At 44.9% G+C, this 15,388-nt stretch overlaps 3 protein-coding genes across 5 annotated transcripts in view; 1 reads left to right on the plus strand and 2 right to left on the minus strand.

The window, feature by feature from the left end:
• Positions 1-4,511, plus strand: part of phaf1 (phagosome assembly factor 1) — a 9,340-nt gene extending 4,829 nt beyond the window's left edge. Inside the window, exons 12-16 of the mRNA XM_035525255.2 lie at positions 154-197; positions 292-341; positions 435-493; positions 787-859; positions 1,380-4,511. Coding sequence (XP_035381148.1) covers positions 154-197; positions 292-341; positions 435-493; positions 787-859; positions 1,380-1,460 — 307 coding nt within the window. The 3' untranslated portion in view covers positions 1,461-4,511. The remainder of the gene's footprint in view (positions 1-153; positions 198-291; positions 342-434; positions 494-786; positions 860-1,379) is intronic.
• Positions 4,512-5,163: 652 nt separating this feature from the next.
• b3gnt9 (UDP-GlcNAc:betaGal beta-1,3-N-acetylglucosaminyltransferase 9) lies at positions 5,164-7,952 on the minus strand. Its single transcript, XM_035525254.2, has 2 exons — positions 7,535-7,952; positions 5,164-7,103 (listed from the first exon to the last, which is right to left on the minus strand). The coding sequence occupies exon 2, from the start codon at positions 6,790-6,792 to the stop codon at positions 5,470-5,472; it is 1,323 nt and encodes a 440-aa protein (XP_035381147.1). The 5' UTR covers positions 6,793-7,103; positions 7,535-7,952; the 3' UTR covers positions 5,164-5,469.
• Positions 7,953-8,082: 130 nt separating this feature from the next.
• bbs2 (Bardet-Biedl syndrome 2) lies at positions 8,083-15,134 on the minus strand. 3 transcript variants are annotated; one of them, XM_035525252.2, is made up of 19 exons: positions 15,019-15,134; positions 14,243-14,406; positions 13,973-14,131; positions 13,642-13,869; positions 13,378-13,503; positions 13,231-13,293; positions 12,141-12,218; positions 11,938-12,042; positions 11,696-11,782; positions 11,452-11,587; positions 11,085-11,224; positions 10,862-11,000; positions 10,475-10,646; positions 9,982-10,111; positions 9,529-9,648; positions 9,311-9,448; positions 8,981-9,093; positions 8,690-8,838; positions 8,083-8,543 (listed from the first exon to the last, which is right to left on the minus strand). In XM_035525252.2, exons 3-19 carry the CDS (start codon positions 14,087-14,089, stop codon positions 8,437-8,439), a joined length of 2,148 nt encoding a protein of 715 aa, XP_035381145.1. In that variant the 5' UTR covers positions 14,090-14,131; positions 14,243-14,406; positions 15,019-15,134; the 3' UTR covers positions 8,083-8,436. The 3 variants fall into 3 exon arrangements, with proteins under 3 accessions (XP_035381145.1, XP_035381146.1, XP_035381144.1); XM_035525253.2 differs by lacking the exon at positions 15,019-15,134 and adding an exon at positions 14,623-14,986; XM_035525251.2 differs by lacking the exon at positions 15,019-15,134 and having other exon boundaries at positions 14,243-14,986.
• Between the last annotated feature and the right edge of the window lie 254 nt (positions 15,135-15,388).

The raw sequence follows: 15,388 nt of genomic DNA on the forward strand, positions 1-15,388 counted from the left end.
GCTGCTGAGCATGAACTGAATAAAAGTCATCAAAATATGATGATTCTTGTTAAAAGCATCCAGACGTCTTTACAAACAAATTAAAAATTGCATAGAAATCAACACTGAATTCAGCACAAGCAGGTCGTTTACTGTGCAGTCTTCTGATTTCAGATACCATCGATGTGATTTCAAGATTCCCCTCATTATTAAGAAAGGTGGGTGAAAACATGCGTTGTGTCTGTGTGTCTTTGTGCATCCCGTGGTGAACTGGCACCTCCAGAGGACTGACTGTTCCTGCCTGTGTTTCAGACGCAGCTGATGTCCAGGGAGAGGACTGCATAGTTACTACCTACAGCAAGGTGCATGCTCACCACCACATGTACACTGTTAAACAGTGCTGCATGGTGTGTGTGTGCTGAGAAGGTGCTGAATGTGTTTCTCCTTTTGCTCAGTGGGATCAGATCCAGGAGTTACTGGGACACCCTATGGAAAAGCCAGTGGTGCTTCATAGGTAGGACTCCAGCTGGACATATGGACATAGAGCTAGGAAAACCTGAAGAAAAATCTGTTGGAGGGGAAGAACTTCAGAATTAGGCCATCTTGACTGAGGAACCAAAAGAAAGCGAATATTGTCGAATCAATTATTTTGTTTAATGAACTCAAAGAATTGTTGGAGGGGAAGAACTTAGCACTGTTTTAAGAATAACTACTGTACTTTAAGTCTTCCCTTAAACCTAAAAACAGATTTACCGCTGTGGGGAAAATGGTTTTGATTCAGGGACTGAACGCAGCTCCTCTTCTCAGGTCATCGTCTGCGAATAACACCAACCCGTTCGGCTCCACCTTCTGCTTTGGCTTCCAGAGGATGATCTTTGAGGTAGGAGAGATCTTCAGAGCTCTGCTCACTCAGGGATGTTTGTTTGAGAATCTGTCACAGTTATATTGTGTGAAAATCTTCTGGCTATGGATTCTTTTTTTTTTTTTTTTTTAACATGAAAATCTTTTCATATAAAGTTGCTGAGTTTTATATTTTAATTCAAAGTTTTTGAAGTCCAGCCCCTCCCCTCAATCTCATGCCCTTCTTCCAGATCTTTTCCCAAACTCTTCTCCAAACACTTGGAATCTAAGCACTTAGCCTGTCCTCCCACAAAATAATTGACAGGTACAGAGAACTGCCCTCTCATAGAGAAGCTTCCTGATTGGTTGATACAGCTGGACTGTGTTGACATTTTTAGTTGCTGTTTATTAAGTCCAAGACAGTCATGCACCTTTTGTTCCCTTGTCGGAACATCTGTTCCAGTGTCCAACTGTACCTCCACTAGCTTTAAGGAGCTGATGTGCAACCCTGCAATGCTCTACATGTGAACCCTCTGTCCTGTGTGTTGCTCTGTCTCCAGGTGATGCAGAACAACCACATCGCGTCAGTGACCTTGTACGGAGCTCCCCGCCAGTGCTGCACTGAACCCGGTGCCCACTGAGGTGCCAGCCATGCCCATCTGGCCACATAGGGTGCTGTGGAGCCCTGGAGCCCACCAGCACAGTGTGCCTTCCCCCCCACCACACACACACACACAGCTGCCCTCCCACCAGCTGAATAACCACGTGCTGGAAGCTCTGCCTAATTCCCCCAGCTGTGTTCGAAAATGGATGCTCCGCCCCTAGCCCCTCCCACCCTGCATATACAGGTTGGAGGCAGCTAGCAGAGGCTCCACCCCCTCCATTTATCCTGCAACACACCCCCTTGAGCTGCATTTCCAACTCTGCACCTGTCAGCGTCAGCACAGTGATGTGATATTCATGCACGCTGTCTCATGCGCGTGCGTGCACACACACACACACACACTCTGACACATACATGCACTTCATTCTTTTTCTTACATGAACAAGCATTGCTTGTGTATATATTCATAAGCTTAAAGAAGCTGTTTTTATGAATGGCTTTCTGTTTCTAAATCGATCCCTCACCAGACACTGACACCAAAGGGCATATGTGACATACGTTTTGATACCGTTTCCTCTTCTGCATATTAAACACTTCAAACACTTTAAACACTTTAAGCACGTTCAGTTCCCTTCGCTTCAGCAAGGCAGTGACCAGCACAAGCAGACGACGCGCTCAGAAGCTCAGAACATGCCGGAGGATTTGGGAACCTCAGCAGCCGGTGCATGAATAAAGTGTTGCTTCTTTTTGTGCTTTGTTTAAGGAATTAGGTGTGTATGATCTACAAAATAAGAAGCACAAATGCACTGCACACCACATATGGGAGTTTGCTTGTAAACATGTTGAACTACAGACTTGCATACACACACACACACACACACACACACACACACACACACAGGTTAAATCCCGTCGCAGTGCTGTGCAGTGTGAACTTCAGCACGTTAAATTGGTCTCTTTTTTTTTCTTTTTTTTTTTTGGTGGCTGTTTTGTTGCAACTTAGGTTGATGTCAGTTTTGGGTTGTTTTTTTTTTTTTAAACATTTGCACTAAAACAAAATTACAACTTTTTTACTTGGCACTTCTCTTCTGTCCACTGAGGACTGTTGGGATTACTGAGTGTTGGGGAGAGAAATAAGAATGGAGAATGGGATGGAAATGGATTGGACTTGGGAGCTCTTAACACAGAAAACTGGATGGAGACATTGGCCTGGCATTCTCTGCCCCACTCCTGATCACGTGACCTTTGCCCTTTCAGCTCGTTTGCGTTCCATGCTCCCTTCTTGCCACACCATCTTCAGCTGAGCTCTTGGTCTTCAAAGCCTTTCAGAGCCATTCTTCATCTGTGCATTTTCCCTTATTTGCCAAAACTTTAGCCAAAGAAATAACTGTCCAGGATCTTAAATTCTCTCATCAGACGTGACCTTAACTTACCAGAGAACAAGAACATTCTCTTTTTGTTTGTAATTCCCTGGAATTGTTTAAATGGCATTTCTGTGCTGATGCTTTGTAATGATAGATATCCCCAGTTATGTGCCTGGGAGCTTTCTCCTTCACAGCTTTTGCCTCTGTGTTTCTGCCTGTTTCTTGGTTATATGTGGGACGTTCTGCAGTGCTGTGCATCTGTCTGTCCATGTACAAATCTGTAAATAGCATGTTCTTCTGTTTTGTCATCTAAACTAACAGTACCTTAGCGATTCACATTCAGTTGGAAGTCTGGAGTTCTCCTGCTGTATCCATTACCATTGCTAACTGTGAAGAGTTGCAAGTTTTCAAACACAGGTGGTCCTTAAGGGACTCCGTAGCAGGGGGCGTATGCTCTGACTGTGCCGTGAGCAGGAGGCGGGTGGAACACCTGCCAGTGGAGAGAACCATGGTGTTGGTGGTGCTCGTGCTAAAAGCCAGGACAGGCAGGGCCTCCTGGTCCAGGGCGTGGTGGTGTGGTCCACTGTAGCACTCTCATGGGTTCCACCTGTATGATGGACCTTTCCATCAGTCCCCCCTGCTTGTATTTAACATTGGGTGATCCAGCATTTTAGGTGTTTTTTTTGTTTGTTTGTTTGGGGTTTTTTGTTTGTTTGTTTATTTGTGGGGTTGTTTTTTTCTGGCATTTGCTTGGTTTGCAAGGATGGTAGCAGTTGATGTGTTCCGTTTCACCCTTCTCTTAAGGGTGAGTTTGAAACCAAGGAAAAAGAACGAAAAAAGCCTAAACCCGCTGTTAACGTTGTGCCTCGTCACCTTCCGAGCCCATCGTGACTTGCTCTGTAAATGAAACTGATCTGCTTTGTTTATTATAGAGCATGTACAGATAAACTGATGGACTGTTTATTGTCTCCAAATGTTCACAGTCCTCTGTCTGAGTGTTGGATAAACAGCCAAGTCTCTGTCTATGAACTCATCTGATGAAGGGTGGGTGGGGCATAAAGTCAAGGTCGGGGGCCATGTCCAGTCTACAGAGTTCCCACAAGCTGACGGTCCTCCGTGATGTGAAGTTCGTACTAGTGGTTGTGATGTTTCTGTTAACCGGAACTTGCACTTTTCATACAAACTATTTTAAATTAGTAAATTAGTATGAATAACTTTTACGTTCACATTGAGTGAGTCTGTGTGTGCAGTTTTTTTTATTTTATTTTTTAACGCAACTGGAGTCTTAAGCTAAGCTCATCCTCTGTGAATTCAGTATAAGTAGAAGAAGGAGCAACACAACCACTGGTCAGTGACGAGATCCTGCCTGTTAGATGGCGTCCCGTTAAGAGACGGCAACCTGGTACGCTGGTTGCCTGTCCAATCTCAGGTGGATCTCTCCCTCTCTCTCTCTTTTTGTGAATGCTCTACGTTCATCAGCTGGGTTCTGATTCGTTCCATTTCCTCTTCAGTCTTTATCCTCTTTTATTGCATTGCAGACCGAATTACAGATTGTGTTTAGAAATAGACAACTTCCATTCAGTGTCATGCACATATTACTGCTATGTGATGTGTTCCTTACAGTGTACGTGTCCTCCATTGTCGAAAGTGAGTATTTTTTGTGGATTCAGTATATTTCACCCATTTCTGGAAATGGGCTCCTTAATTAAAAATTGTGAATCATGATTAATTGCAATGTGGTGTTTTGTATCTGATCTCTTTTTTTTGGTCAGAAAATAACAGAAAGTCTATTTGTCAGGCATGTATTGTTTTTGTTTATTTTTTTGAAAGCAATAACTTTAGCTGTGGTGAATAATTCACTGAATAGGTCGGCTAAACGCTTACACAATGCTCCTGAACTCATGCAAAGACGCTGTGACTAGTATCTACTCATCTAATCTACGGAAACCACAATACTTTCAATTTTATAAACTGCATTTGTTTGTTAAACATTTTGGTACAGTGTGTTCAACACCAACAATAACATCTGAAGACTGGGCGTAATAAAAACGAGGGGGAACGACTCCTGTTTTTTTCCCCTGTGGTTTCAGTGTTCTGGATATATTAACTATGCTTTAACCCGCAACCCCCAGCAGACATTACACAAAGCAGAGTGTATTTAGATGAAGGTGGGAAATACTGCTCGTGGAAAAAAACACTTTTAAAAACAGAAGTAAAAATGCAGACCAGCAGTGTTATTCACTTTTGAGTATAGAGAGTATTAAATAATCCATTAGTGCTCATGTTTAGCACTAGGTCAGTAACCTTGAGGCAGATAATAACACTCACAAAATGTGATTCACGAAGTAATTTGCCTCCAGAGTTTGTTTCTAGGGATTGCAACATTGGTATCTGGAACTTAAAAAAAAAAAAAAAAAAAAAAAAAAAAAAAGGTTTTTGACACCAAAATCCACGGAAAAACTTTGGGTAAATGGATAAATCTTTCATCTTTGACAGCAGCTAAAAAATTGTAGTTGCCAAACTCCCTTCAAGGTTCATGTGCACATTTAACAAATTAATCTCTACAGAATTCTGTACTGTCTACATGTTTAAATATTTAGGAACAGCTAAACAATTTCCACTTCTGCCTTTAAAACTCCAGCATTAAACGTTCACAGGCCCTGCAGTCCAAGCATAAAGTCGTTAGTGTTTCACAAACACTTGTAGTTCATAGTCACGTTTCCCAGTATCCATAGCGGTGTCAGGAGTCTTGTCTCGCCACTTGAAGGGTAACACTGCGGCAGCTTGGCTGCTATGGCAGTGCACACCGGGGTCATGCAGCAGGTTCCACATGAGCCAGATCTGGGGCACCGTCAGGCCGTGCACCACCATCAGATGCTTGTAGAAGCAGGGGTCGTACACCTGCAGGCGCGGCGCCGCCGATGGCCTCACAATGCCAAAGGTGCGGAAGCCCTTGTGCCGTGTGGGCTGAAGACCCAGCCGGAGGAGACACATTCCCAGGAAGACATCGTCTATAGGAAAGAGCTCCACTTCCTTGCAGGCCATGTGCAGCCTCAGCGCAGTGTGCCCTGACATGACGAAGCCGCCCCCGCCTGCGTAAGACGGGTACATCCCCTGGCCGTACATAAACTCGGGCACAAAGTATTTACTACTACGTCTGCGAATTGGTTTCGCGTGGATGATGATGTCCCCAATAAAAAGGTCCCGATCAGCCTCCCTGTCCCCGAGCATCTCCAGAATGTTTTCGATGTTAACATAAACGTCTACATCTCCCTTGAAGATGAACTTCGCTTTGGAACAGGTTGTGTTCACCCACCGGAGGAAGTGAGTTTCTTTCAGTGTAAGGTTAAAGAACGTGTCTTCGAAGTTCCACAGCAGAATGTCTCGGAACGCTCGGCTCTCGTACGTCAACAACTTGTCCCACACTGGGAGCGCCGTGGCATTTTGGGGCACTCCCAGCAGGAAGACGATCATGATGGACACTCCATTCAGGGCCACGCCCTCTCGGCCCCATGTGCGTCGCACTACCTGCCGCTTGTCAAAGTCTGCTGCCACTGACTTGATGGCGATCAGCAGATAAGGTGCACCTTCAGGCCCGGAACACTTCTCCGGCTGGTTGATTAACATCTCAAACTCCCTCTGGTCTTTCTTGCGAAGGTAACCTTCAAAGTCAAAGTGGAACGGAGTCGGACTAACACTGGCTTTTGTCGGAGTTTTGTTATTCCCAACCCTTTTCTTTAACTTCACAGGAGTCTTCAGAACTTTGCTGGACCTGGCTTCTGCCTGCAACTCAGGCCCAGAACTGCACTGGGGCACATCGGGAATCTTGCAGGAGCATGCCTTTGCTGTGGCTTCTAGGAGATCTTTGGAGATGGCAGAGTCATTCTTAATGTGCACCACCTCCCAGGTGGTTATTAAACTTTGATGGACATACAACAATATGCACAGAAGCACAAGCAGGATTAGTGTGCAGGCCACGTCTCCCTTTATGTGGATTCTCCTCATTTTTTCCAGACACTGCAAGCCAAGTTTAACAAGTCTCGCCGCCACGGATCTCCACAGTCATCGCGTCTGAGAGTTTAGCATATTAGTGTTTCTTCATTGGCAGTAACTCCTACTCCAGAGCCAATCTGGAGCAACGATGGACTCCTCTGTTTGTGTGAACTTGATTGCATCCACCCGGGAGATGTTTCTTCTCTGAGCGAAGCAATCTGAGATACATGCGAGACTCTCAGCTTTAACTACGCTTAACAAACTTTCAGGATTATTTTCATTTTTAAGGCCGTCATCTCTCGTGCACAAAAAAAAAAAAGTTCCTAGAAACAGGTATATAGTATTAGATTAGATACAAATCAGCAAGTTAATATACTTGTTATACCATCAAATCATTTACCATTAAAGTCCTACCTGCGTTCAATAGTCATATGTCAAGGGTAATGTCAAAGTAGTAATATTTAGATAAAGCATTTCCTTATAATCAGTTTAAATGGAGAGAATCTTAAAGTAAACTGGGCAAAGGCTTAACGCAAATGTTGCTCTACTTCCTTTCGGAGTGGAGAATGCGTATGACTAGTAACGTGAGCGCAGCGACATATTTCTAGGTCAACGCTTTAGAACATGAAGCTACGTAGAGCGTTTCAGAATGTACTTTAGTGTATAGAATAATAAACTTTGGCCGTCACCATTTAAAAACAAACGTGACGTTACTTTAATAAATAAGATTTTGTACTTGCATTTTTTGCCTTACCTCGAAAAAAGTCTGTTCATTGACGTTGGATTACTTGTACAAAACAGTGTTCCAGAAATACTGCGGCATTAGTGTCGTTTTGGGGGACTTGCTGGTAAGAATATAAGAAAAGCAGAATATCAAATGTCCTTTCATTTACTTTGGTCCAAGCTGCAGAAATGTCGGGGTTTTTTTTGTCTTTTGCCAGAGGCAAACTAACGTGGAAAGAATGAACCCTGTCCTAAAGCCTTCACCTCCCGCAAACGTCAGTGAAGCGGTAACACCCCCCAGCGCCTTCATCTCCAACTCTACAGCAGGGTGGAAGAAGCACGGAGCCTGCAGCGTTACGCGGCTACTTACCTGCCCTGCGTGAAGAACCTACACCCTCCAAAACAACCCCCAGAACCGGGAAAATGCACACGTACACAACACTGCGAGCCAGATGCCTACGCTCGCGCTCAGACCAAAGGAGCGCGCAGGAAGATACGCGCGAGGGAAATAATGGCTCGGTCCGGGCAAGCACGATCAGTCGGTTCCGTCTGACTCAGCCAGCCCCGGAACGATAACTGTACATCATTTACTGAACCATTTATTGGCAATCAATATATTGCACGTACACAAAGTCGATACAAAGCGCCTATGTACACCTAGAAAAAGTACGCAACTTCATACAGTTTGTTCCCTGGACACAGTTGTGTGTTCACGCAGGAAACAGCTTGCAGCTACTTTTCTACATACAACACTGCCATTTAGAGGTTTGGAGTAGATGTTCTTCTCCGCGGTGTTTTGCATGACTCTGTAGGAATTAATTACTGGACTAGTCGTGTGTGTGTCAGCCACAGCCGTGGGAGGAGACTTGGTCTGATCTCCAGAGCCAGAGCTGCTGTCCTGTAGGTAACACGGACGGCCAGCAGAGGGCGCACTCAACAGGACGCGGTCCCTGCTTTCATGATCTTGAACAGGGCGTTTACGTTGTTGTTCTTGATTGCGTCCCTGCAGGCACTGATGACCTGGTTCTTTGGTTTTCCCACTGAGAGAGGAGAGAGGGCTATATTTGGACATTCCTCATAAATGAAATCTCATGGACAGAGAAAACATTTTCCATGGTGCCATCAGTTTTTTGTACATTCTGTCTGCAAGCGGCCCAGGGTTTACAGCCTAAAGACTTCCACCCACCTCTCAGCCTGCCGGCTCTCTGAATGGCCTGGTTTACAGCCTTAAGACGGGATAGAAGAGCACTGTGGTTGTTGGACCGGATCTTATATTCACTAATCAGGTCTCGGTTGAGGTCGTACAGCTCGATGTAACGTTTCTTCATGGTCTTCCTGTGAGATAAAAAGACAGCAGTTGTTTGTGAGTCTGTGTGTGTAAGACAAAAAAGAGACACAAAGGGGGGATAGGAAGCACAAAGAAAGGAAGAAAAACCGAGAGGGGACGCAGCAGGTCACTGGGTTGCCTGGCGCTTACAGGTCTCCCATGAGTCGAGCGTCCTCTGCCTGCACCAGCATGTTTCGGATATGGTTCGAGTGATCCCCGATGGCTGCGGTCATCTTCTGACGCACGGCGTGGAACTCGTCCACCTGAACACACACTACTCGTTTACGCGTGTCGCTTTTAGTTGTAGCGGTAGCTCAGTGGTTAAAGTACTTGACTTGTAATCGGAAGGTTGCTGGGTCAAGTCGCATCACTGCCGGGCCCCTGAGCACGACCCTTAACCCGCAATTGCTCAAGTTGTACTCTATCATGATTGTAAGTTGCTTTGGATGAGATACTGTAAATGTAAATGCTGTTACTGGCCTCGGTGAGGGTGCCTCGGAGCTGCTCAAAGCAGGCTGGGAAGTCGGCCTCTGTGGGCAGGTCCTCGATAGCCAGGAACACAGCGAGCGACTGGACCAGGTCTCCTGCCAGCTCAATGTCATCCGTTTGCAGTGTTATCTGAGAGGTAGTGGGGGTCTGATAAACAAGTCTAGCAGCAATGAAGTTTTGAAGACTTTTACACATTTCAACGCACGCACTTCCCCGCTAGAGCGCATGCTGATGGTCAGAAGGCCTCCTCCACGTAGTGAAGTGAACGTCACGTCTGGGCTGCTGATGGCTTCTGGCAGCAGAAAGTTCTGGTTTAGCCACATGACCACCTGCATACAGGAAGAGGCCTTCAGCCACGACAGGAGAACCCCACCCAGATGGCAGGAGCCCTGACCTCAGCCCGAGCTGTGGACATTAGATCTTGGTGTTGCTAGATCTTGCGGCAGCTAGCACTTTACAGACTCGGAACTTCCAAACTATGTAAGGCGCATGGTTAACAGAATCCCAACTTTAGCACAGCGCTTGTGACTGAGACAAGTTCAGAGCAAGTCCTTGTTGGCATTATTAGAAAATCATGAGATATTCAATATGAGTGATAGATAGTCCTTTGTGTGTGTGTTCATGTGCACGTTTGTTTGTGTGCGTTGGTGTGCGTGCTTTACCCTTTGTGGCCTGTCACTGATACTAAACGAGACTCTTCCTGTGGGTGCAGGGGTTGAAGGGTCAACGTGAAGGTCATACATAGAGAATCGAGGCAGCTGACGTGTTATTTCAAACACATGAAACTGCGTGCTGAAGCCGGAAAAAAAGGAGAAGAGAGAAAACAACCATAAATCATCTAGCAAATCCAGCACTTCTGCCTTCTCTCGTCCAGCGTTAATCTTCAATTCAGTCAACACTTCTGACCCCTATTGGGCTTGTTGAGAAGGAGCACTGCTGAAAAAAAGAGTCACTTCCTAACCAGCAGGGGGCCTCGCAGGCTACACAAGAATCTTTCTAAAAGGCCTCACTGGGAGCTGCTCCCTCACTAGCACTCTACATGGCAGGATCGCCGTTAAGCAGCTTTGATCATGTCCTGTTTAGCCTGAAACAACAGAGTCGCTATGAAGGAAGAATATTGTTAGGAAATGTTTTTAAAAATCAACAAACACACACCTGGTCCGCCCACCTACAAAGGCTTTGATATGCAGATCTACTGGGATGTCTTTAGGAGGAATTATGGGAACACAGACACAGCCGGAGAGGTTCAGCGCACTGGGATGCACCACATGACTCTCGCCCTCGAAGATGCCCTCGGCAAAAATCAGCACTGCGCGGATGATGGTCTCTGGGGGGGGGGTGTAGAGAGAGAGAGAGAGAGAGAGAGAGAGAGAGAGAGAAAGAAAGAAAGAGAGAGAGTCTACAAATGAAATTAAGCATTTATTTTGGGTCAACATAGGAAGTATTATTAGTGTTAATAATACTAATAATATATGGCATAAGAAATGGACATACTTTGTGGTATGTAGTGCAGCTAGAGAGCTGTTTGGGAAGCTGCCGTACCGTTAGGTGTGGAGATGCTGAGTTCTACGTGACCCCTCTGACTTTCCGAGGCTGCTTGCACAGACAGGGCTGTTTGCAGCTGAGTGTTGGCAGGAATGACCCCCATCTGAGCCTCGGCTTCAGACGCACCAGTGCCAGCCTACAACAGTGCGTGGCACCTGCATCGTGAGCACGTACCCGTGTACGTATGTCTGTGTGCGCCTGTGCGTGTGTATGCGCGGACCTTGCCATGCTCCTCGTAGTTACGGAGCTCTAGGAGCAGGTTGTGTTTACGCTGGCTCAGTTCTCTGACAAGGTCTTGCTCCACGCTCACGTCCATCAGGTTCCCCTTCAGGTCTTTGCTGGCTGGCAGGTAGCCGCGTACTGCGGGACAACACGGCGTAAGGAACAGGCCGACGTCGAACCGAGCGCGCTAAATGCACTGATCCATACATGCCCCACACGAGGACACTGAAGGAAGACTGTGCAGTGACTAAGGTTCGACATTGTTACTGCAGGACCTTAAACTCACAGACCCAGTCGCTGTCAATCAGTGCATGTTCATGTGATGTGGAAAGGTGAACATGTTCTCTCTCGGTTGGCAATGTCACCTTCTCCTTCCACTGAGGTGCAGATAAGCTGAACGTGCCCATCCATGCGGTAATCTCCCTCCACCAGCCCAGCCACCGACGAGGAGAAGTTGTCCTTGAAGATCACCTCGCCGGTCCGATCACTGCGCGCATCGATCTGGACCGTCGTGAGAAATGAGATCACGGTAAGTGCTGGGAAGGAGGCAGAGAGTGACCACACACACACACACACACAGATACGAGTCAGACGTGAAGCATGACCTACTTTCCCATTGGACCAGCCGGTTATGAGCTCTACGACTCCGTCATCGTTCAGGTCAAAGGCATGTATACTCATCGCATGGTTTTTTGACTGCAAGCAAGAGAAACAGCAAGTGATGATGATTCAAAAACACAGCAACAGTTAACAACATGGCTACTAATTCTGTGCTTTGTGTAGTGAACAATAAATTGTGACTGCACCTAAAAATAAAATAAAAATTGAAACAACATTTTAAAAAAGTGTACCTTGATTCTCCAGTAGCGGGCAGTGTGGTCATACACTCCCACTGTACCATTAGCCAGCGCATAACCAAACCTGCTGCTGTGTATGTGACACAGCGACGTTACTGTCTGGGAAGAACAGAAAACCACCAGCAATCTTCCAGCTAAGATACTTTTACCACATGAATCCGATAACACAACCACTGTGAAAATCCCTTCATATTTACCTCGTTTTCTGCCATCTCACACACCAGCTCATCCTCTCTAAATACTCGGATATCAAAGTCTTCTGATCCCACAAGCAGCTATAAATCAAACAAGGATTGTAAATTGTGATGGGGCACATAGACTGTTACCATATATCTACTGGTGAAACCTGGTCTCACTGGTTAGTATATAACCCTGCTATATTTTAAATTCTATTTGTCTATGCTCTTGTGGCTCTTCGAATACCTCATTCATTCCCTCCATATATCAAGCAGATATTTTATGTGACGCCATAATTCAGTCAACTTTAAACGTGTCCATTTTGTTATAAATAATGACTTCATGGCCACATATTAAGCCAATGAAAGGCAAGATAACTGAGAATCAAACTTCTACCATTCAGCTTTCAGCTGGTGACGTGACTGGTACATCTATGATCGGAAAACATTTAGGTTTTGTTCTTCAGGTATGAGGGAAAGAATGTTTGTGGTTTTAATATAAATGCAAGTACATACTCCTATGATCCCATAAACCCTTTTAAATTTGTCATTTTCTGCTTTTTTCTAATACTGATACCAAGTGATTAACAGTAGTACCTTACAGAAAGTACCTAGAAAATACTTTGAGCTTTAATTTTTAGCAGTTTCAGTTTTCTTTAACGCTCAGTATTTTAATGTTGTCCTAATGATCAGGCTATCATTTTAAAAAACATCAAAGCGATTGTGGACCTTAGCTACTGTTTCAGTCTTTAAGTATTGCGCATTTGTTTAGTTTTAAATTAAATTAATGTTGATGATAACAAGGTTAAGGATTTTAGTGGGGGGGGGGGTTTTCTTCTTCACAACAGCAAAGAATATATTTTTCTTCTTCACAACAGCAAAGAATATATTCAGTGTTTTCATATAAATCCCTATTAGTAGATCAGTGTGTTCAGGGACTTGACTATTCAAAAAACACTTTTGGATGTTAAAAGCATCTGTCACTAACCAGACTAATTTGTTTGGGATCAGTCTCACAAAAGTGCTTTGTTTTCTTTTGCCTATGTAAGTCGATCTGGATAAGAACATCGTCCAAATGCCGTAAATGTGAAAAAGTGCTGCGGTACTCTACCTCATTCTTCCCATCACCAGTGAAGTCACACAGTACCAGTGATCGCACATTATCTCCAGTCACCTTTAAGCAGAAAAACATACGTTACGCATCGTCATCTCTCCAAATGACTTTAAGAACAATCGAAAATAAACCGGGCTGCCTTACGGTCCAGAACTGGTCATTTCCCCCATAGTCAAAGCCTTGTATAGCGCAGTTTCCTCCGACGATGGCAAGAGGGCTCTGGATGTCCGCTAACTTTCCCAGGACAATGGCATTAGCCCCATCTGTCACCTGCAGTACAGCATCAACCTCAGAAGCAAAACTTCAATCGACCCTTTTAGAAGTGAATGTTTTAACCCCCGGATTTCTGACACGATTGACTACAAAGGTTTCGCAACTTTTCGGGATGTTCAACGCTGCATCACCCACCTCCCTGTAGAATATGTCGGCATTGTCGTGTACGTCATAAGCCAGCAGATTGGTCTGTGAGGCCACTAGAAGCGCATGTCCCGTGGCATTGGGCACCAGGGCGCCCGCTGTCAAACAGCTCACAGCCTGGTTTATGTTTAGCAAGGAGATATCAGAGTCTTGGCCACTCTGACTCAGCCGGTGAGATGCTTGCCTCTGTCCTCGAGAGTGAGGGTTATGTATGAACACCTGAACAGTTTGACACATTTAAAACAAACATGAACAGGTTGGGCATTTGAATCGTTCCGTCTAAAGCAGAGTTAACAGATCTGCCACACTGCGGCACACTTACCTTCCCTGCTTGCGTAGCTGCAGTCAGACACGGGTGAACTCCATCAAACTTTCCCATCGTAACCATGCGGGGGTTAATCTTATGGTTGAGTTTGAGAGTGTAGATTGGGACCAACATGGTGGTGGGATGGTTTCAAGCGAGAAAGGAGATATGTACGGGCTACAGTCCAGCAGAGGGAGAATGTGGGTTTAGTGTTAAACTCAAGAAATCTTACTGCATAAAAACTGGGATGAAATGTCTGGCTGGAGATGCAATAATGCCCACACATACCTGTTTTTCTTACTCTTCTGGCGTTGTAATAGAATAAACAGCTTAATCCTCCGTCGTCTGTGGGCTTCGGTTACCTAGCAACACGGGAGCTTCGCAATGCTCTTTTGACGCTAACTAGCTACCGTTGCTAACGTTCCCACTAACCCACCAATCCGTGGTTCATTCTATAAGAAATAAATAGGAAAAAGCAAAGTAGCGATATTACACGCTCAAAATAAACTCAATAATAAACGCACTAATGAGAGTATCTAACCGTTTAACTAACTTAACGTCTGTTAAATTGACTAATTAGCTCGATTATTTGAGTTGCTAAAACTTAAATTGTATGATCGTCGTCCATTTTGACGTCTGCTGCTACAGCTTACAGTAAATCATCTTACCCAAATCTTTTTGTTTTGACCGACTGGTTTAATTACTTTATTGACTGGCTAACGAGCTAAGAGAACCATCTTAGCTAGCTAGGAACCATTGCTCGCTGGAGGACCACCGCGCATGCGCAGATTTGTAACTTAGCTAGGTTAGCTTGCATTAGCTAATTAACTAACCGACTCGTTGACATGGAATTAGCACGTTACGGTTAATGTTTACGTGTTTATAAACCTAACGCTAGCCTGCTATATCAAACGCAGCGACGGGTATACAATAGAGTCAGTATCTGACAGTTTGTGACGATGCTTCTATGTAGAATATAACTGGAAAATGCATTTTCCAGAAGTAAAACCATCATGTATTTTCCAGGAATAAAACCTAAAATGCTTTGAGGTGCAGAGACCCACATTTTAATGCGTCTCTTCCAGCGACGCCACACTCGCCCAGTTACAGTCTCTCAGCGAGCTCAAAACACTTCGCCCCGTGCACACCGCCCAAGTGCACACGCGCCCGTTTGCTCAGAGCGCGGAGCCCCTGAAGTGTCGTGTGCAAAGGGTGGTCCGTAGGGCATTTGTTAGGGAATATTCAAGTCTAAATCTAAAGTTAACAATAGTTGTTTTAAAGTGAACCAGCTTTAAAGTAGTTTTTTTTTTTTTTTTACTTTTTATTTCCATTTATGTTCCATAATACATTTATTTGAAATATCAGTAGGCGCCATAAAAGTGTTACAACTTTGAATTGATCATAAAACAAGTTGACCTAAATATTGATTTTCAT

Source organism: Electrophorus electricus, chromosome 6 (assembly GCF_041902795.1).
Source record: "Electrophorus electricus isolate QZ-2024a chromosome 6, ASM4190279v1, whole genome shotgun sequence".
Classification (NCBI taxonomy): Eukaryota; Metazoa; Chordata; class Actinopteri; order Gymnotiformes; family Gymnotidae; genus Electrophorus; species Electrophorus electricus.

What these genes read in the sequence shown, in the direction of transcription:
- bbs2 (XM_035525252.2), bottom strand. Translation starts at nt 14,089, where the DNA reads ATGTTGGTCCCAATCTACACTCTCAAACTCAACCATAAGATTAACCCC. An exon ending in GCATGCGCTCTAGCGGGGAA is followed by an intron (nt 9,449 to 9,528) that starts GTGCGTGCGTTG and finishes ACTACCTCTCAG; the next exon opens with ATAACACTGCAAACGGATGA. An exon ending in TCCGAGGCACCCTCACCGAG is followed by an intron (nt 9,094 to 9,310) that starts GCCAGTAACAGC and finishes GTGTGTGTTCAG; the next exon opens with GTGGACGAGTTCCACGCCGT.
- b3gnt9 (XM_035525254.2), bottom strand. Translation starts at nt 6,792, where the DNA reads ATGAGGAGAATCCACATAAAGGGAGACGTGGCCTGCACACTAATCCTG.